Source organism: Lutjanus erythropterus, chromosome 13, assembly GCF_056507025.1.
Source record: "Lutjanus erythropterus isolate fLutEry1 chromosome 13, fLutEry1.hap2, whole genome shotgun sequence".
In the NCBI taxonomy this organism is placed as follows: domain Eukaryota; kingdom Metazoa; phylum Chordata; class Actinopteri; order Lutjaniformes; family Lutjanidae; genus Lutjanus; species Lutjanus erythropterus.
The window spans coordinates 21525056-21548615 of record NC_139329.1 but is presented as its reverse complement, the minus strand read 5'-3'; the positions used below and the strand labels follow the sequence as shown (position 1 = coordinate 21548615).

Sequence of the window (23560 nt, the reverse complement as noted above, 5' to 3'; positions counted from 1 at the left end):
CTGCGGGGAGACAAGTGCAAAACAAACCTCAGTATGTGTGCATTCATGAGGTGTAATAACCAAATCTCCCAAACCTTGACGCAAAAGCCTTTCGCCCCGTGATGCCAAAGTGACGTCTGATGAAACGATGACACAGTGACAGGAGGGAAGAGAAATGGATGGATGGACGGATGGATGCATGGATGAAGGGGCTGTGTTAGTGGGTGTGAGGGTGGGGGTGGAGATGAGGAGGGGGGGGGCTGACAGACTGATCCTCTGACATCACATTGGCTCTTATAAACTGAGGGAATGGAGCCCACAGCACTTCACAACCAACCAGAAAACTGCAAAGAAGGAGAAGCGTGTTTGGAGCTAGAAGAGAAGAAGAAGAAGAGGAAAAAGAAGCAGAAGAAGCAGCAGCAGCAGCATCACTACAAATCCCTTCTCCAGCCTCTTTAGCTGTCTGTGTCTGACCCTTAACCTTATGGACTAGATTTCTCCTCAGGTGAATTCTTCAGCGTGGGATCCTCTTTTTGTTTGTTTTCTCATCATGATGATGCAGGCACAGCTGGCATGTATGCTTCTCCTCTGTTTCACATGTGGTGGACTTTGCACAGGTGAGAACTGCAGAGCTCTTTCAACAGGTTGTGCATTTATACATCGTGTTGTGGCTTTATGAATTATCACAGACTTCATTCATAATAACAGCATAAGGAAAAACCTGCATTACTCAAACAAAGTATGGAATAGGTCTAGCCATTTGTCTCTCTCAAAACTTACTGCATGCAACAGGTGCATCATTTTAGTGATGCTGTTATAGGTATATTCACTTTTTATTTTCTTATTTCTTTTTTTAAAATAAGAATTTGTACTTTAAAGGGATAGGTCACCCCAAAATCAAATATACATATCTTCCTCTTTTCTTTAGCACTGTTTTTCAAATTAGATTATTTTGGTATGAGTTTTTTAGACATAAGCCGAAGAGATGTGTCCTTCTCTCCAGTATAATGGGACTCAATGGCACTTGGGTTGTGGTGCTCAAAGCGCGTGGGCACACACACACACACACACACACACACACACACACACACACACACACACACACACACACACACACACACACACAGACACACACACACAAAGAAAAATTCAACATTAGTGTCTTTTCTGAAATCATTACCCATTTGCTCAAGACCTCGTTGGGAGTAGTTTTTATGTCTGAACTATTTTCTCTGTGCAGTAGAATCTTCCGGAACTACTTTTTTAGTAGAACGAAAGTAGTTCTGGCAGATTTGGAAATAAAAATAGCTGTACAAAAACACAACTTTAGGCTTTGCAATTGTGTGAATAAATAGCACAAAAGGTAAGCGGAAGAAAATACATTTTTGATTTGGGGGTAAACTGTCCTTTTAAAGCTTATCCGTAACAACATGGTTTTCTGAGCCTGGGTTTTTTGATTAAATGCTGAAATATTCTGGCTGCCAGAATGATTTATTAGTTAATAAAATTTCCTCTTCTCACACTCTATTTAAATGATGTAGGACTTCAGGAGCCTATAACTTTGAAACCTTGGTCAATTTCTTAAAGTAAAAATATATTTTCCTTCATTCTAAGTCTTTTATTCTTATTTTCTAAGTTGTGATTTATATTGACACCCATGGGGAATGAAACTACAAACCACTTTTATCCAGTGAGCCAGTGAACAGTCAACCTGGAAAAATAAGAAAAAATAATAATGAACATTATTTTAAGAAATTATGTGCATGTACCAAGTGCTTCACATACAAAGTCATAGAATGAACATAAAACCAAGGATAGATTGACCTAATCGATGTAAAATAAGATGTAAAATAGTTTAAGAAATACCTGAAGACAGATCCAAGTTGAACTTGGAGTATTGGCTCATCTTAAATTATCTTCATGTAATACTTGGGATGTAAATGCCTCTAACTCTTCTTACATCTCACAAAGCAGATAAAACAGTCTAGATGCTCGTTGATATATTAGACAAATTGTTAGAGAACATTCCATACTTTCATATCAAACTGACTTTTCTTATGCAGCGATCACTGAGGATTCTGTTAACTCTTGATTAGATTTGGTTAACGGTTATATTCCTGTTTTTTCTCCACTGACTGACAGACGTCAACCAGGACCAGCGAGCTCTAGAAGAGGAGCTACTCAGCAGTCTCTTCACTTCTAAGGTACGGGGTCCCTCTTTGCACCTGTGACATCAGAGACTGGGTGTCTGGTCAGTATATTCTGACCCTTCACATCCCTCCAGCTGACCTAACACACGGGCTGCCCAGGTGTTCTTTCATGAAATCAAAATGTTTGGTTGTGTTCATGCCAAGTGGGGGATAAATAATTTATTATAAGGGTGTGTTTTTGAGCTTCTCAGGGACTCACTTACCATGGCTGGCTTGAGGATTTATTTTCTTTCCCGGTGCTAACGAACGAGGCCTGACCAGTATGTGGGGTGCCAAGGAAATAGTCAGCTTTCATCACTTCAGACCTTAAGGAATTTCCTTTTAAATAAAAGCAGATATGGCACATGGCTAAGGGTGTTTGAATTGGGTAGGAACATGTTTCTACCAATATCCAGGGACTACTGAATTGTGGCAATAATTTTGATCAAAAATTAGTTATAATAATAGTAATAGTATAATAATTAGTTTAACTATTTTCAGTATTATGACAAAGTGTACAAAACAACATGTTTTCAAGTTTTGAAAGACTTGTGTCTCCCCCAATTATGCCTCACGGTGGTTTAGTCCACTGCCCACCTGTAGCCACGAGTCTCTTTTTACTGCTAAAATATTTGATATATCAATTAAGCAACTAGTGAGTTATTCACCCCAGCAGGGGGAAACTGTGAAATGACCACAAATCTATTATTTTCTAATTTATTCCCATGATGCAGTCTTAGTCAGCACTCCTCTGGCAGTTTGTCTCTACCAACCATGGCATTAAATATCCATCTAAATTTGGACAAAGAATTCGACAAAAAAGCTATAAGCCTGGTGGAATTGACCACGAGGCAATGACAAAAACATCTTCCACATGCAAAGGTGACAGGCGTCGGCATCAGAAAGCACCCATACAGCCACAGTTAAGTACACAATACATCCAAAATGACAACAAGGAGTCAGCATAGTCATAGTGAGTAGCCATTTTACTTTTTAAAGTTGCTAAGAGTCCTCTTAATGATGATCAAAATACACATTTTTAAACCGTAATTCTTATTTAACTTTGATTTAAAAGGGGAGTTGACATGTTATGGTTGAGACACATGAAAGCAATATTATTTAATGAAAAAAACAGAAAGCTTACCAGTGCTTAAGCGGTATCCCCACCTATTTTAAAGCAGGAAGTGGGAGAGGAGAGCTTAGTGTACACAGTAGCTAAATCTTTTTATGCCTCATTAAATCACGTTGTTGTAAAAATCTGACAGTGATAATGGAAATCTGGGACACAAATTTAAGTTTAAACATTTCTATAGAAAATCTCTGGGATGAGGGTGTTTTCTGGTACAGAGCAAGTTTAGAAATGAAAAAAATTAAAGGAAACTAAAATATTTCATAAATGACATATTGCATGTATGCAAATCCTTAAAAAAATCACCCCAAAAATATTATTATTATTATTTGTTTCATAGTTCAAGACAATTATAATCAACTCACTCTAACTGCTGCAGCATTTGAGATGAAAGAAAATAAGACCTGAGGCTGAGAGAAATTATTCAGTTGTAACTTGATGATTTTTAACACATTTATCTGGTGCTGAGAGCTCAAGGCCCGGCAGAGCTGAGGGATGAAGTTAGTGAAAGTGGAGCTGGAGGCACAAGGAGATGGATTGTCCAGGCCTAATGGGATTCAGATGGACATGACAGCATCATAACGACACGTCTTCCACCTCTTTCTCTCTGTCTGTTGGTCTCTCTGATAAATAACCGCCGTACTCGTACGGAGACGTGACGGTGACAAATCAGCCATGTGATTCATTGCTGCTGATGCTGGGAGGTTGCTCAGGGGTGATGATTGTAATAATAACTTGGCAGATGACTGATAGAGCGTTCAAAAGCTTGGAAAGTGCAGTATCGTCGAAGGTACTTGTGACTCTCTCTCTTGACAATACGCATACACACACATTTCAAACTAAATTGATTGACCTGCTCGTCTACTCTTCTTTTCATCTGATTAGATGCAGGATGTAGATTTCCTCTCTGGCTCTCATATCTCTATTAAACATGATTGCATTATACTACAGCCAGGGTTCATCTGTTAGTCTGGCTGATTTGGCATTGACCATCCCTCTCATTGGCTGTTTGAAATGTTGGAATGTAGTCTGAGCTTCCTAAATGTCACAAACGATGTTTTAAAAAAAAGCGGCTACAAGTAATTCTGGAGAGAGATAGTTGAGTTTTAATCCCAGGTTGTCAAATACAGAAGCTTTGGGTATGTGGCATGTTTACAGGAGCAATATGAGAAATGCAGTCAATAAAGTGAGTTGGAACCATAGACAGTATATTAGATAAATTCAGTCCCTATTAAATATACAATCTATGGTTGAAGCGAGTTCTCAGGCAGTTTGCCTCCAGGTTGCAGGAACACTGAAGCTAGCATGAGCATAATTGCCAAATAATACATTTGGACTTGGGTGCATGCCTAAAGGTGCAGTACGCAAAGCACAAATAATGTCATTGAAACAGAAAATTTGTCTGTCTGAAATAGCTTATTAGTCCGAAACAAAATTTCTGAAATGTAATACAGTAATGTTCAGAGTACATTTCCCCGCAAATGGTTAATTTTAATATTCTAACAGTATTATAATATATTATAATATTAATATGTATCATATAGTATTCTGTGAATATGCACTTCAAGAAGCATGAATGCAGCATCATTGCAATTTAAGATTTGTATATCTAAAATATTTTTTAATCTAAAATATCTTCATGGTAAATAGTTCCTGTTTCTGTTGAAGCATTCACTTGCTCTGTTTTTCTGAATTAATGACATATTTTGTCATGTTAAAAAGGGTGTTTTTCTGAATTTATTAGATAATTTATTCACGTAAAAACAAAACAAAACAAAAACAAACAAACAAACAAAATCTTTCTATTCCTAAAACTTTTTTTTTTTAATCCCAGTATCTTGTTGTTCAATCTCTTTCAGTTAAAGGGGTGGTTCACTTCATAAACTTTAATTTAGCTAAAAATGAGAATGTGGAAATTTATTTAATAATTAATTATATACCAATATTGAATCAACTTGATGCACTGAAGACACAACAATGAATACTAGGTGATGCAACTTCTGGTATAAACCACACCAGTGCACAGGTATTCTATCCAGATACAGATACAGAGACAGATCATTCTGTTGGTTGAACAGATACAGATAATGACGTCTCTGTGCACCTCTGCCATTAATGTTGGAGGTTCATTTACAATGAAGAGCCAACCACTGACAGAATCTCTGTCACAAAGACAAGGCTAGTTTATTAAAAACCAGGAGTCCTCAGGGGATTGTTAGAATATTGACTTCCACTATTAACTCTTTATCCGACCCCTTTAAGTTATTGATTCACTTGCATTATGGGAGAAGATCCTGATACATGAGAAACAATCCTTCGTGTGACCTTTCAGGACAATTAAAACCACACCTGGTCCTGCTCACCTACAACTAAATAAAACCACTAAAATCTCTGACGCATGGATTATTTCTAAATGTCAGTAGCTGCTTATGTGTGCTCCCTGGTGGGCTGTTCTTTTGATGTGTCTGCAGTTTTTATTACATGTCTCCCCCCTGGCAGACAAAAGGAACCTGTACTTGACGTGGCTCCTGTCGTTACAGCATCAGAGGAGACTATTCCTCCGCTGCTCATAAACGTTGTGAGCAAAGTGAGTCTTAGAGGGCTCGTGGCCATTTACAATAACTTAAGTGACAATATCCCCTCGCCACCTGAATCTCTCTATCATCCTTAGTGACAGCCAGCGGTCTTTGCAGTGGCAGTGTGTGTGAGCTCGCCAGCCCATGCACATGGGTTCCCGGGGCCCTTCACCGTCTTAAAGCACTCAAAGTAGATTATAATACAACAGGCTGCAGTTTGATGAGGTTAGATGTGACTGAAATATCACTCTGGGTGTCTGGTGCCTAAGAACGTTTAAAGAATAGTACACAATACATCTTAACTGCTGTCCTAATATGTGGCAGGCTGCATCGGTGCTCACAATGCAACAAGGAATGTGCAGCATCCTCAGTGCCTCTTAAAGGGAATTCTCAGAGCTTTTACCAGCTTCAGCTGTAAAAACATAGAAAATAAAACTGACTTTAGTGTGGAAAACCTACAAATAAGGCCATGGAACTTCAGTTTCATTACTTTCAGTGAACTCATAGTTTAGGTATTTTCATTTGAAATTTTGTAGTAATTTCTAATGTTTTTCAATTAATCTATTTAATTTTTTTTTAATTTTAGGAGTCTTCTAAATGTACCACTAGAGGGATCTAAAGTACCAACAGCGGCATTTGTACCATATGTTGAGAATCTAGGCTTAAGCTATGAAAGGACAAAAATTCAAATCAATATTCTTAAACACACAATGTGTAAATTCTGTCTCTAAGTAGGTAGCAACAGCTAGCAGGAATCACACATTATCTTGAATAAATTATGAATTTCTCTGCATTGTCTGAGCTTACTACGTAAGAAATCATCAATAATCTTGTAGTAGTAGATTTTTTATAATGGTTAAATGGTTAATGGAGTCTGACAGGCAGTTGCTGAACTCCGACTCCAGGTTTTGTATTTTCAGAAAGCAGCAGAGAACATTTTTTTAAGCCAGCAAACAATGCAGCATTTTGTTGAAGTGAATACAGAACAGCCAAAAGTTAATGGTTTTCCCCATGGATGTGCCATGCCTGTTAGTAAGTCAACTGCAAGGACTTCTGCTGATCAAACAATGAAGTACAACAATACCACTACAAATCTATTCAGTAGTGCCCTCAGTATCACAGTTACAGCAAAAATGAGGATAATAAGAAGCCTCTTCTTCTTGTGACTGTGTTTTACCCCATTAGTCTGGATGTAATGACAAAACCAGTGCATTTATGACCAAACAAAACAACCCTATATTTAATTCTATGCAAAAAGTGTCACGGTGAATAGAAAAATGCAAGAACTATTTCACCTCACTTCACAACTGTAATTGAAACTTCAGTTACCCTTCAAGTTTGGAATTTGGAAAATCACTTACTGAATTTAAACCTTATCTTTTTCAATCTATAACCCTCCTCCCTCTCTCACCTTGTTTCCCCCAAGGAAACTATAATTTTTATGAATTCATTGTTATTTATTATTTTATTTATTAACTAACTTTTTACATTTCCTTGGTCCCTCCCCCCTTACAGATGAAACAGAATAAGCAGAGTGCCCCCTACTGGCGTGTGTCACTGGCCAACCTGTGCAGGGTGGTGAGCAGCCTGCGGCAGGAGGCGTGGAGCGGCGAGGAGGAGGAGGAGGATGTCGAGCTGAGGGAGGGGAACCTCCAGCTGCTGGAGGAGCTGTACAACCTGCAACACATCTGCCGAGCGCTGCAGAGCCGGGAGGAGAGGGTGAGACCAGCAAACACACGCACACACACAAAGTGGTGGAAAAGTAGGCATCATCTACCTGTAAGACGTGTGTTTTTGTTGTGTGTTTATGTAGTTGTTGTTGCTTTCAAGATCACAATTTTACTTTACTTAAAAAAAAATAAATAAATACAGCCTTAGTTTAACTGGCTGAATATATACTTTTTGACATCTAAAAAGAGCTTTAGAGATTTTTTAAATTATTTATGGAAGAATATTAGGGTCAGACATAAGAGGAAAAAAATAAGTGAGGAATATTTGAAAAAAATGTTTTGCATTTCAACTTTACTCTTGATATTTCAACCTCTTACATTTCGACGGTTCTCTTAAATTTTTGTATTTCTTTTCAACATTTTAACTTCATTCTGGACATTTCAACTTTATTCTCCACATTTCTTATTTTATTGTATTTACATTATTGTAATCTGTACATTTCAAATTGTACTTTTACTAAAAACATACCAGTAAACCCAAAATCAGCCTTCCTCTGATGCAGATATAAAAACCTAAACAGACATACCTATATGCACGCACTCATATAAACACAGGCAGCCTTATTCCAAACACATCACATACAAACACAAGAGCTCATCCCTCCTCTCTCACAGTAAACACACCTCATTAAACCTCCCTCCTCCTTGTCTCTTCCTCGCTCCTCTCCATCATTTTTCTTTCACCTCCGCTCCTTCCACACCAGCCCTTCTTTTTAACACAGCGGTTACAGATTAGCACCTGTTTTTTCATGCATGGGGGCACAGAGCAGAGGCACTTGTTTAATCACAGCTACACTGGCATTACCCTGCCACTCAGCGACAAAGCATGTTTGCCTGCCATTTCCTCCTCGTTGTGTGACACTCACCCGCTGCTGTGTCTCTCTGTGCCCCTAACAGCTACTCCATGACTCGCTAGAATATTTAGAGGAGAACAGTGACAGTCCGCTGAAACGAAAATCGCCCTACATCCTGAAGAGGCAAGCGGTGCACACTACCAAGTCCCGGAGGCCGTACATCTTAAAACGGAGTACAATTTACTGACAACCATCACAGAGGCCAAGGAGACGGTTTAGGGGACCAGACCACATACGTTTTGTGAATATGTGATTGTGTTTCTTTCTCTCTTCTTGTAGCTGCAATGTTTTTTCTTTTCCCGTTGTCGTTTTTATCCAGTCAGACCCTTCGATTGTATGTCCAGAATTGATGCCTGCCTGTATTCTGCTCCCCTCAAGTATATAGGTCCTGAAAATAAAGCCCTGAGCATCAAGCAGCATATTGTGTATCTCTGAGAAACTATATTTATTTACTCTATTTCTTCACTGGACACTGAGTCTATTTTGTTTCAGGATACAATTAAAAGATTCAAGATACAAAACCAGTGTGATTTGACTGTCTTTTCTTTCACACAACTACTTCTGCTTACCAATTACCTCTCAATACCCTTCTCACCCTCTTCATGGTTACCGCAGGGCTGAAGCTTCACTAATGGTCAGTACCAAATGTACCTGAGCGGCTCTCCCACTCCAAATCAGCACAGCAGGTTCACTTCAGTTCCAACAACGTGACACAGAAGAAAAAAAATATACCATCCTGTCACCGTCCTCTGGCTTTGGTGGCTCAAACATGTCGAATAAAGGAGCATCCATTTTTTCAGGTCCTTTTCAGATTATAGTGCTGTTTGACACTAGCACACAGCATTTCAGAGCAGAGAAAACAGTTCATTATCGAACGATTTTGAGACCTAGGTTTATGTCCTTAGTGATATTTTCAGTCATTCAAATTTGGCTGGATGGTTGATAACATGTCTCTGAAGTGTGACAAATTCAGAACACGCATCTACTGTTTCTTTACAGTATCTTTACGGAAAGTGCTGAGGTACTTTTAGAAATGAAATATTTAATTTGTGACATATTTGAGTCCATAAGAGACCATTTTGCAATGGGATCACACCAGCCCTGACAACACCTGTCAACATGTTGACATTCAGACCCATGAATACTCAGTCGTCAATCCTACATCATTACACTAGGACCAAGGAACATTGTTGCCTGCTGATGTTTGGTCACCCTTTGCTAGTATTTGTTTATGAAAGAGATTCTTGACTAAGTGTTTTGTGGTGTGTCATCCAGCTGATTTTCCTGCCAAATCTGTAAAATGAAGCCAGAATAGCCCAGTTGCTGCTGCCAGTATGATAGTGATTTTCATTACTACAGTCTAGAAATTTAATGATTCTTGATGTTAAAATTCAGCACATTTGCACCTTTAACATCAATACAGTACGTACTGGGTCAGTGTGTGCTCCTATTAGTATGTGTGTGGTGTTGAACAAATTTTTAAAAGGACATGGAGGCACTTCGACTTCAGCAGATAAAACAGACTTTGAGTGTGGCGAATGAGAGTCTTGGCCTTAATAAATGGCAGTTTCATCTCCAAATCAAAGTGCTTTGGTGTCCTCCTTTGAAACTCATCTCTTAACCCTGACAGCCCAGAGAGCCTGGATGAAGAGCAGCACGCAGAGAAACACTTTGAACAACCTCATTCTGTTTCTCAAGAGAAGGTTAACAGCAAAAAAAAAAAAAAAAAGAAAAACCTATGAATACTCCCAGCAGCATTCTGCTACATGCAGAGGTGAGAAGTATCTAAGTACATATAGTTTATTACTGTATTAAAGTAGATTTAGCATCTGTGCTTTATTTGAGTATTTATTTTTTGGCAACTTTTATTTTCACTCCCTACATTTGAAAGCAAATATCTTTCTACTTTCTGCTGCTTACATTTTCAAAACAGGCTCATTACTTCACTTTTATAGCTTTTGGGGGGAATTATTGATTATTTTATTTTGCATCATTGTGCACCACCTTCCCTACATGAACAATGATTTCAGCCTATATGGATGAGATAACAGTGCATATCACACAACACAACAAGACAAAAACAACGAAAAAGATGTAATGAGATGAAAACAATGTAAGACAAAGTGAAAAATGACATAAAGGACTTAAGATGAAAAACACATAAGACGAATGACATGACAGGACAAGAGAAAAAAGATGCAACAAGATGAAAAGCTACACAGAAGACAAGATGACAAATAATGCAAAAGATGTAACAAGACAAAAACAACAAATAAGATGTAACAAAATGAAAACAACATAAGATATAACAAGACAAAAAATATGTGACAAGACAAAAAAGATGCAAGAAGATGAAAAACAATATAAAGGATGTAACATGACAAAAATTATTTAAGACATAACAAAACAAAACAGACAGAGGATGGCTGTTTCTTCAGAGGGAAACTTTTTACTTTTTTAATGGGAGAAGGAAGTGCTGCACAGTTTGGACTTCCTGGATTTTGTCTTTTTGCAGTGTGGTAGTGTGGTTGGATCTTAAATTTTAAGGAAGGAGAAAAGCATTTCCCTGAGCAGACACTTCACCATGTTTAATTAAAAACAATACATCCTTTCGATTGTATCTGTGTGTGTTTCTTTCCCTGAAGCCCACTCATCTAACAGGCTGATTGCTGTCACAGGATTATCTACAAATAATGTCTTTTGTTCCATCTATAAAGCTGCAGTTATTCTTGTCAAAATACGTTAATACGTGATAAATCAGCAGGCACAAAAATGGGATTTCCTTCATGCTCTGATCAGCCCTTCAAACTAGGTACAAAAGTGGTCAAGCTCAATCAGTCCGCTCAGTCTAGCCACAATGTGCATATAACCAATAAACCTCCAAAAAAGACAGGTCTAAACATCAGATTTTTGTGATACACAGTGGCAACCTCTTACCTTCTTTCTGCTACTTCATTAAACTGGCACTCACATTTTTTTCGGATAGGAAATTCTTTGTTGTCTCTGTCCCATATCAAATATGGTGTGCCTCAAGGGTCAATTCTTGTCCCTGTTTTGTACTCCCTGTACTTCCCTTGGGTAATATCATTCACAGACATGGCATTTCTCTCCATTGTTATGCAGATGATACCCAGGTGTACCTCCCTGTCAAGCCCACTGACCTCAGTATGCTGGGTTCCCTACAGGACTGCATGACCAACATGAATATTGAATAATTTCCTTCATCAAAATTCTGATAAAACAGGAATCCTTGTTAATGGGCCTCAGAATATAACCAAACAAATACTGCCATCTACTGGTTACCTGTCACAACATATTAAACCTGTTGCAGGAAATCTTTGAGTTCTATTTGAGAGCAATTTATGTTTTGAACAGCATGTAAAAAAATTGACCAATCGTCTCTCATCAGAAATACTGCAAAATTGAAATATATTTCAAATTTTAATGCCAAAATCATTGTAGATGTTTGTATCTTCTTGCACCTTGATTACTGCAACCATCCTTTCTCCTGTCCTAATCCAAGTATCACTACAGGCTGCACAGAACTCAACAGCTTGGCTTTTAACTACAACCAAGAGATATGGTCACATCACACCTGTTTCATCCTCCTTACAGTGGCTTCCTGTTTGTTTCAGGGGTGATTTTAAGGTTTTGATTACATTTAAGGGTCTTCATGGCCTGGCTCCAGATTAAATTTTAGACCTTTCAAGCCCGTATGAACTTTTGTGCAGTTTTAAATCTTCGGGAAGTTGTTCTGCCTGTTTCTGAGTCCAGGCTCAAAACTGAAGGAGACAGAGAATTTATCGTAAGAGCTCTCTGTGATGCACTTTTTAAGTGTTATGATAGTTGCTCTAGAAATAAAGTTTATTATTTATACTTCAGATTGTAAAAAATGCTGTATTCTATATGAAATATTGAAAATATGATAAGAATTTTTTAATCTATCCATCACTTTTCTAACATGTCAATCATATTCCAAGAGCAGACAGAAAAGCTGCAGTAAAGTCACATGTATGACTTTTTAGGGATCCCAGTCAGTAGTGCTACCCACTAACGTTACTATTACACACTCATTTTCAAGGGTCACCTAAATCCTAAAAAACATTTTCACAGTGGTATCAAGCCATGCATCTGGGTCTTACTTGGGTATTGAGGTTTTAGACCTCGGTTTTCAGTGGGACTCTTTTTTTTTTGGTGGAAAAGGGGGTTATAATAAAAACTTAAACTGTAATTTTTTCAATCTCTTCAACACCAGAAAAGAAAATGACATTCACCTCCATTGTATTAGGGTGACAGCAGACAACTCAAAAGCAGATATCTTAAAACATCAGCAGGTAAAACTTTATCTAACTACATTGCTAGGTATCATAAAGGTAAATCAACCCTTTACTATGAAAAGTTTAGATGTGTTTCTACTACTGCACCAAATAAATCATTAAATTTTCTTGAAAAAATAAAGAATAAATGATCTCAGAGAGAGAGTGGTACAGCAGGAAAAGTAAGCACAAAATAAGTGATATTCAGGTACACTATTCTTGCTTTTTATCCACTTAAGACAGATATTTATCCACTTAAAGTTGAGCAAAGCTGCTGTTTAGACTTTCCCTCAACAATCACTGCTAAGGTGCCTTTGAGTCAGACACTTGTAACAAGCGTAAATGCTCCAGTAAACTTCCAGTCGAACTTGAATGTGTGAAATTGCTCATGTGTAGCAGGAAAAGGTCAAACTTTGCATAAATAAAGGTAAATGAAATTGGCAGTACGGGCCATAGGCAGCCTCCATTATTATTCCTCTCATGTCAGCGACCACCAACAGTGTATGTGCCCGTCACAGGCAGCGGATGGCAGTGTTGTTTAACTAGTCCAATGGCCTGATTTACAGTGTGAATGACTGCAAAGTGTCTCAAAAACACAAGTATCCCTTCAGGCAGAAGAACAGCTTATTGAAACAGTTACACAGGCAGAAAATGGCAACTGAATCAAAAGAAATCAATTGGAGAGAAAAAAGAACAGCAGAAATAGAGATGCTTTCTTTGGTCCAGTGTCAGTTTCATACTATTCTATTTCTATTTTTATTGTTTGTTAAAAATAAATATGCAATATTCCATTTGAATGTGCTCCAGTACATACTATATCATCACTCTGAGTTTCGCCAGTGAAAAAGTCAATGCAATCTGTAGCCATATGATGTTTCTATTTAGCTTTTGATTAAGACTAATGTGGCTGATTGAGACCTTTTAGCTAATTTTCCTCATGTACATCTAATTAGAGACCAGCCAGCTTTGTTTATTGAGCAAATTTAGTTGTGGATGATGCCATTAGCTGCAGTGTGAACATGACTTGGAATTGAGTCACAAATTTGATTAATTTAGTCTCAACAAAATCAAAATAGAAGTGCAACTTGACTAGGACTTTAACAACAATGACTTCACTTGGACTTTAGCTTTTTGCCTGAAATTTTAAAAACTGTGTCATGAGTCAGTTCATTTGCCTTCATTTCTTGAATCCACTAACTTTAATGCTATTCCTTCTCAGCAAGCCGACGTTTAATCCCCCAGATCCACTTTAAATCAATCCATCAGGATCCACTCAAGTTGCAGGAGAGAACCAAGAAGTTAAAAATTAGTTTTGTTTGGTGGTCATCAAAAAAGAAGCTGTAGAATGCAAAATGTAAAGTTTGAAAAAAAACGTAACACACGCATGCACGCACGCACGCACGCACACACACACACACACACACACACACACACACACACACACACACACACACTCTCTCTTGGAGTTCATACAGTGAAATTGTCACAGCAGTCATGCTACTGTCTCTCGTGTGTAAATGTGCACAGGGAGATGCTTCATGCTTTTTCATCCACTTGATACCCATCTGGTATTAATCATAATGTTAATTTTAATGACCTGCCCCGCCTGACCTGTGGGTTAACTGCAGTACCAGCATCATTACCAGCATCTCTGTTTATGTCTCCAACATGCCAGATTCATCATTTAAATAGCAGACCTGGCTCTTACAGGAAATGAGAGGTGAAACTGTGATAGGCTGCATTCATGTTACACCCTGGACACACCAGCGATTAATAAAGAGACTAAATGCAACCTCTTTATGAGCTGTGCCTTATTAGCTATGCCATTTACATTGCAAGTTTAGTTTGGACACACCCTAAATGCACTTGTGCAATGCACTTTAGGGCTTCACAGCCTTTTGTAAACTAAGGGCCACTTCTGATGTAAAGAAAATTCTGCAGACCACCTCCCAAAAACTGATCTACTTTTTGTAACTGTTTTAACTGGACATTTTGTTATTTCTGTACATTTCTGAGTACATTTTGATATAAAAATAACTAGTTTTGTAAAAAAATAAATAAATAAAAAAATGAAAAATAATATAACCATTTGCCTCTGGAGCCTGCTGGATGATGAGACCCACCAGTAGACCATGGTCCTAGAGATCGTCTAAATAGGGCGCTTGGTCCCACCTCTGGTTATCCAAGTCCAAAAAGTACTATCAATAGGTTTTCATTTACTTCCATACACAAAGAAGACCACCAGAGATACTTTCTTGTGGTGCTTTTTTTGGGTGCATTACACTTCCATGTAAAACATGCAGCAAAAGGTAATTTCACAAAATGTAAAAATTTCTCAGTGGAATTACAGCATCTTAAGACCTAATAGCACTGATGATTTGCTCGAAGGTTTTCGTTTCAGAGCTCACAGTTAACCACCCAGAGGCACCAGAAGTCATTTAGCTATATTTGAAAAACCTAGAAGTCTTTGGATACCTAAGGTGAACAAAAACCTCACCTTAACGTAATGAAACTTGGCAAAAAAAAAAAAAAAAAAAAAAAAAAGAAGCGGACCAGATTGTACTATTTCATCCTCTATCCAGGGAGTTACTGTTCATAAAGTAATTTTGCCTTTTCTCACCTACAAATGAAAACCTACACTCTGTCTCCAGAATAAAAGGACTGAATCACAGTTGGGACAGCAGATCCCACAGCAGGAAGTGTTGGAGGCCTCCTGAATACTTAAAAAGCACTGTGTCTGTGTGTAGTTAAAAGAGAAAATATCCTGCCATTCAGTGAAATACTACTTTAATAAAAGTTCAACATTACAGAAGGGAACCTTAATCCTTCTCTAAGGGTCAGGTGTCCTTTTGAGAACCACATCCCCTACCTCTCTTTTCTCCAACCTTTAGTCAAACCCTTCATGATGTTAAGTGCACACATGTAGGCTATGTACCAGCAGGTGGTACTACAGTACAACACTAGTCCACGCTTTGGTTGACAGGAGTAAACACAGGCAAAAAAAGTGTCTTTTGAGAAAAAACTTCTGGTTAAAAAATAAATCTGAAACTTCTTTCTGTATTCTGATATATTAATATCCAGGCTAATATCCAGTCCAGAATACAGGAAATTGCTCTTGACCTTAATTCTGACAATGCATGTATTCCTCTTGCAGTGTTTTACACAACTAATTAATTATCACATTCTGTAACCTATACTCAGAGTGCATACTAAAAATTGGCAGTGTGATGCCTCAGGTTAGATCAGATTAGATTCAGTATCAAGTAGAGCTACAGTAACTTTGCTTTGGACTGGGCCCAGAGCATCGAGCTGCTTACACAGAGCTCCAGACTCTTCAATGTGATGGTAGCGGGCAAAAAAAGTGAAAGGTCATAGTTTTGATCTACACAACAGCCGCTTTATGCTTACAAATCAACATATTTTTACATTTTTGCTAGTAAATACAGCTGAAGTAAGTTAAAGCTGTTACAAGCAACTCTGGAGAAAGATGGCTGATTGTTGAGATGTTTTTGGGAAGCGTCTGAAACGCGAATGGCCCGAGTGACGTGGCACAGCCGTGGCGTGGCACAGCCGTGGCGTGGCACAGCCGCGCCTGGTGGAAATTAGGGGTAAGACACAAGAAAGAAACCACCCGGAAAACTGACTTTTTATTTTTCTTTACTTCAGTCATTTAAAAGTCAATATAGCCTGCAGGGACCAGTAGACGTGTGTGACATCAAAGAAAATAATACGTTCAGGTGGCTGGTGGATGGATGGATGATTTATGAGCACAATGTGGGCACAATCCTTGATGCAGACATAAACAATATGGGTTGCCCTCACCACAAACATTCAAAAAGCAAGACTGGAACCCGATTTCACTCTCAAAATGATTGACAGATCTATAAACAGAGGGGACAGTAAATCCTCTGAAGGAGCACTGAAAGAATGGGTGCATTTGTTTGGCTATTGAACTCAAATATCAACAGTCTTTCTCTTGAATACCATAAGCCACTTTTAACCCAAACCATGGTCTTTTCCTAAACCTTACCAATTAGTTTTGATGTGTTAACCTAACCAAACTGCGACTGTTTCACAATATTAATCACATGCTAAAAAAGGCTTTCTACCTACCTTTTGCATCATTATAAGACAGAGGGCCATGATGAAGCAGCATCAGATGACCTCGAATGAGAAGCAGTTGGATTATCAGGCTAGACCAACACTAACAAACAATTAAATCAAGTTAATAATCTTGTTTGCTGATATATCTAAGGCAAATGTTTTCAGGGGAGACTCAGTGAATGAAAGTGAAAAAATACTGGATTAATTATTATATTAGTTATCAAAAGTAGATCACAGAGAAACACACACACACACGACACACGAAATACTTGACAGAAAATTGTTTCTTTTTTAAAATAAAAGTCTTTATTGGACTTGAAAAAATCTAAAAAACAAAAAAAAAAAAAAAAAAAAATCATGAATTATATCATTTACATATGATATCTTGTTTGTATCTAATATGATACAGAATTTCAGAATTAAAATTCAGAATTAGCAAGTACTCACTTGCTCATTACTGTTTGCTGCTGATGCTGATACATTGCATACATACATATAAAAAAACAGATCAATACCTACATTTCCTCACTAAACTTACATATTTCAGTCTTAATTTAGTTTGTTTAAGAATGTATTGCATCATAATCAAATACTCATGTATCAAATATGATGCAAATGGAGTTATGTGTGATTCGGTTAAAGAGATAAAATACTGGGGATTTTACTGTCTGTGTATGTGGGCTATCTTGGCTCAGTTGTTGTCTGTGACTACTGGAGAAAAACAGCCCTATAGTTATCATTATTATTAGCTGAGAAACATGAAAATGCCAGTTTTTAAATCATTACGTGTATATCACACTAGGAAAAAAATCTATGTAAGTTATTTACTTGTTGAACACTTTAATAGTGTCCCTTTGCTTTGGCCAAACATTTGTGAGAACACATATTTGGCTTTACAACAGGCTTCACATTGGAGGACTGCAATTTATCATTATCTCAACATCAGAGCAGATCTGTCAGTTTTTGCAAATTTGCAGGCCGCCTCAGCAGATGTCTATCAATATAACGACTCTTGTGACCCTGAAAAAGTTCAGGCTTAGTACGCCTCCCACATCCACAGCACAAATTACACCCTGCGTGAATTAATTCAACTCCATTAAAAACCTTCATCGACATCTGCCGCTGCAGCGATGCTCGGGCCCGCTTGTCTTGGCCTTTCTCCAGCCGGACGCCTCTTCAATTTAACTCCAATTTGGAGTTGGTGGATGTTGGCTGACAGTTTGAAACTTCTCAGTGGGATGCTGATGAGCGTCTTCACTCCTGCGAAAAGAAAGTCATTCTCTCATCTGGACAGCGTTGCAAATTGCGTAAAAAGCCAGTCCGATCAAGATAATGGCTTGTGAAGGAATGAGATTAGCTCCCTTTGTGAGAAATCTGATTGTGTGGATGGGACAGTGGCATAACAAGTGTGACCTTGTTGCAGGGGCCAGCTGAGAAAGTAATTAGGCCTCACATATGGGCAGCATTACTGAAGCCTTCAGCAATGGCAATGAGGGGACAAGTCATGTCAGAGCTGTTTAATGTCACAGGTAAGGCTGTCAATATCAGTTGTGAGTGGTGGCCTCTGGTTACTAACAGTTGGACAACAGATAGAGACAACCTGCAACAAGAAAGAGAGGCTTAAGACTCGGTACACTCAAGGTGTTTTAATTCCAAAATGACATGAAGACTAAGTGATGCCTGTTAATAGCGTCAGTGTTCCCCATCCGAATTAACTGCTGACTATATTGACAACTAAAATGAGATTTGATGTCCTGGTTTCATATGTCTGAATCACCACTTGCTTCTCTAATTCTGTCACTGATTCATAGATGTTTGGTTTTGCTCTGGTGACTGGTTTCCCAGTTAAAGCCACAACCAAGCTAATCAGAGCCTTTGAGGGTGGGCTAACAGGTGGTAACATTATACCTTGCTTGGGTGCAGATCCAAGCAGCAACCTAACTTAAAAACGTCGAGTCATCCTCCAACTAAATCATTTCGAAAAAAATGTATAATTGAAAATATACATTTGATAGAAGATGCAGACTTTTTAAATAATTAATTGAAGATTTTGTTTATGTCCTGACCATCTATACTGCTTAGCAATATGAACCGCAAACATCACTTTGCCTGGTGAAAACAAGTCCGACAGTGCAGGGCCACTCAAATGCTTTATCATAGGTTAATTAATGATGTTGATGGGTAAATGACATATGTGCCGATTGTGCCTGTAGATCGAATGTAATCAGAAAAGAGTTGGTGTGATTTAAGTTTTTTCTGTGAAAAATGTGACCCTACCATAAAACACCTGCTTTTTGAAAATTTGTTTTAACACCCAACCCACTTGAAAGGCTGTGAGGAACAGAGGGTATTTTAATGTGAATAATGTGAACAATTCATAGAAAATGAACTGACCTACAATATAATGATGAACATTAGTAAACAGCATTAAATAATGTAGGAAATGAGTAAAAAATTGACCTGTTTTCTACTATGTTAACATCTGCTGATCAACCATAGGCTGCATAAATCACGGGCGTAGTCTATGTGACATCAACCGTAGGTTTGTGAAGAGCCATAGTGAAGCTCTCAGTGTGGTTGCTCTGGCTGTCAAGGTTTTGGCAGCGCCTGACTCAACTTAATGCTGCATTCCAGACAACTTAGAACTTGTATTTTTCTAGTAAGAGGTTGAAAATGTACATCACTCAACAAAGGTAACAACCAATTAAAGCCTAAAATAATAGATGCTATCATATTATCTGCAAGTTCTGCAAGTAAATTGATGTCTTAATATATCACCAATGTTATTTAGTGACTAGCCACCTGTGATGGTACCCACCTGTCACTCAAAGCTGACACATCCTTAATTATGCATAACTTTGAGCCTGAATTTAATTTAAATGGGCTAGTTATAAAAACATTCTCCTTTTGTTGTCATGCATGGAGCAATAAGCCATAGAGATCAATGTAGTTTTTTGTACCAGACTGTAAAAATGTTTATGAATGCTGTAAAGCTGGCCTATTGCGATTCACTCAAGTGGTCATTCAAGGACATGCAGTTTTTGGCTGCTGCGTTGACTTTGTTTTTCAGCCCTGGAGGTTGCCCCTTATGATCATCACCGAGAAGGATGTCAGGGATAACAAACCTCCCAGATCTCAACAACATCTAGTACAGCCTTTTGAATCGGACAAGCTGACTTGCTGGTTAAACTTTCTGTCAGGGATCAAAGAAGTCACATTAATGTTTTACCTAAAATCTGTCAAAGAAAACAGCCGTGAGAACATCTCTAAACAACATCTGTGCAAGTTCACATAGGTACACATGGAGAAGCATGGAGACGCTTTGGAGTCAAATAAGGATAAGGGCACATTCTTTCATATCATATGAAAAGGAATCTATAAGGAATTATTGATGCGTCATTATTAGTATGCTTGAACAGAGCCAATTATTTCTGCTCATGTTTACTCATCAGGGAATAATGAGGAGAGATTTCATCATCGTTGTTTGTTTGTTTTTTTCACTGATGTCATTGTCACAATTTAGTCATGAAATTAAATTTTCATTGACAAAATTATCACAGAAGTACAAAACTGAAACCATAAAGATCACAAAACTTGACCCCTTCAAGACAGGACCCTCGTCATATTTAATGATATTATCCTGAACTGGCCATATTCCAAACAAAATTTTTGATCAGGTTCATGCAAACCAGTTGACACGCAGTAGGCCTGGCGCTTGGTAGTTCTCTCACTTTGGCTGTTTGGTAATCCAGCCTTGGTCCTTGGCTGTTGGGATAACACACCACCTGGGCCAAGCAGGTACAGTCTTCAATAAATCTTCTTGATTATTTGCCTTGAGTTAATTAAACACAGTGGCTCCTTTGTTTCTTTGGTAATTGTCAATACTGAGACAGTGATAAAGCCCTGTGAGGTCTCCTAATATGGGAAAACAATGGACTTGGTTTGTGGAAATCATCAACTCCACCTTGTCTCTTATTTTCCTGCATCATCACACCTTGTCACAGGTTATTGCTCATCAACAAGCATATCATCACTGTCCAGTGAAAACCACTTATCTCGAGTTCTTCTTTATGAGATGGAACTGTTCTATTTCTTAAGCCATGCAAACCATTCCAGGTCCAAAAACACCAAAAGCATCTTGATGCACTTGTTTTGAAGTACACCTGTTGTTTTAAATGGTCAGACAGACACCAAAAGTGTTATAAGGCACCCTGAAACATATTATTTCAGTTATTTCCTTTTTCTTGCTAATTTTATATCATTATGTCCAGTCAAAATAATTTCCTTTAAATAAGTGTTTTGGTTAATTTATATTTGTATTTATTACAATGGTTAAAAACATAACCTTACTTACTGTGAAGGGAGGAAAATTGTTGTTCTTATCCTTTAGGGGAGGAACACTGCGTCACCAGGGAGAGTCCCAGAGATGTGCCAGATGTAGGCTGGAGGAAAATGCGCTTATAAAATATAAAAGGCATGGACATGAGAAGTGGGTAATGACGTGACTCCAGCACCACCTGAAAAGGTTAAAAAATTTTCAAAAATTCTTTAAAAGTTTCAAGAATCTAAAATCAAAGAGCAAAAAACTTTTGCACACATGTAGGTAGACAGGTGTGTAGGAGAAGACCATGGGTTGACAATAAAAAGCAAAAATGCTCTCACACACTGTCTTCTTAGGATGGGATGAGAAGATGTGTCCAAACTTTCACTGGTATTATAAATAGTCACCTTTTCCCAAAATTCCCCAAACACATCTACTGTCACTTTCAGTGAGCCTGTGCCTTTATAAAGCCACTGGATCATCTAAAAACTGTTTTGCCACAGAGCTGAAACATGGCTGTTTTTTTTAGCTCATGAAAAGTTGACACACTGGAGATGCGATGTGATAAGATGCAATATCAGATACTTTATTTGTCTTCCACATGGGAAACTGTATGTCAGCATTCACATGGACAGACAGACAACATATCACTAAAGAAAGCCAAACATATCTCAGTCAGTATAGGATAAGTGTAGTGCACAGCAACATGATCAAATGAAGTAACTGTTAACAGGACTGTACTGGTATATGTTAGTGGTTGTATGTATGCAATTATATATACCACCAACACTTACCGAAGGATAAGTGATTTTCACTGGACAGCGACAATGTTGCCATTGTGTATTCTTACTGCCATTCTCTGTACACTGGTGTAAGTTATGCCAACTGTACGCAGGCTGACACAGGAGCTTCATTGTTGACTATGACGTCAGAGTGACCTGACACGTCAGCCGCCATTGAAGAAGGGAAAATCAATCTTCCCTTCATAGAAAACAGCTAACAAAAAGGCAAAACCAGACTGAATCAATGAGTGAAACTGATATTCGCTCTAAATATCAGGCTAGAGATTTGCTCACACACTAGCAGGACTTGCAAATGATACAGTCATGTTAGAATCTGAGATGTTAAGCAAATAAAGAAATGATCAGATATCATCCCCCAGAATAGACGTTCTGTCTTTGAAAGCCCGTATCTGCAATCTGCTGGCCTGGACAGCCTGCTGGATATCGCAAGGTGTGCTTGTTTTTCATCTTAGCAAGGCTCTTTCAGTTTTTTTTTCCTTTTTTTTGACTATCCTGCAGAAAGAGCTAAATAACAGGCCTTTCAGATCACCAAGGTATCCTTCACCCCACCACAATGCTCGGTCACTGCGAGCCTCATCATGTTGAACATGGAAGATGATGTCTCTGCGGTTAGGGTGTCAGTGACTGTGGAGCATCACAGGAGGATCTGGTGATATGTGAAAAGGAGACCAACAAGCCCCTGTTACTGCACTGCTGGCACAGCACTGGAGTTGGTCAGATCTCATCTATATCTATTTGAAACTGCTGACAAAACACATGTTTACATGAACACACATGCATACACATGATTCATTGGCCCTGCCTGCACAAACACACCATGCATCTACACCTCCATTGTGTGGAGGGATGTACGGAGCGAGGCTGATTCTCACCGACAGATCCCCCACTCAGTGGCATGCCCTGACATTATAAACAGGCTCCATGAAGAAGACGAGCATCAGTAATTGTTGGGAGGGGTAGAGGGACAAGGAGTCAGTGCGGCAGGCCTTCAACCGGCTGATTGTGTCTCTTTGCCTGCCTGTGATAATTAAAATGACTCAACCTCCCCCTGCTCCAGTCACAGTGGTGGCATTGCAAAGCGAGCAGCAGAGCTGTTATTGCTTGTCCTTCAGCTGAAAGGATGGTGTTGGCCAGAGAGCTGAGGGCTTTTGTTCTGAAAGCTGAAAAATCTGGTGTCCAGCCTGGGTGATTTTTAGCAATGCGCCCTGGGAAATGAGTTATCTAAGCAGCGCATGCAAGAAACCCTGACATTAATCTTTAATTAAGGCCTTTACAATTTCAGACGACATGCCCGGGAGTATGAGAGTTACTGTAGGGGATAGATATGAACAGCGGGCAGTGGGGAGGGCCAGGCAACATATTATATCTCGTGGTGTGCTCATTTTGTCTCATCAAAGTCAAAGATCCCTTGATCTGCCAAGACTTTGTGTAGCTTTTCTTTTCTGCTGTTTGGATCACGAGACACATCGTAAGGTAAGCTTGGCATTGAGACAGTCCTTTCGTGTTTTTTTTTTCCTCCTTTTTGTGAAAATAGATAACAATCCCTAGAGGTAACAGTA

At 38.5% G+C, this 23560-nt stretch overlaps 1 protein-coding gene across 1 annotated transcript; it reads left to right on the top strand.

Annotated features, from left to right (window-relative positions):
• The first annotated feature begins 299 nt into the window (after positions 1-299).
• nts (neurotensin) lies at positions 300-8978 on the top strand. The gene is made up of 4 exons (XM_084734543.1): positions 300-596; positions 2122-2183; positions 7389-7592; positions 8501-8978. Exons 1-4 carry the CDS (start codon positions 530-532, stop codon positions 8642-8644), a joined length of 477 nt encoding a protein of 158 aa, XP_084590669.1. The 5' UTR covers positions 300-529; the 3' UTR covers positions 8645-8978.
• Positions 8979-23560: the final 14582 nt, after the last annotated feature.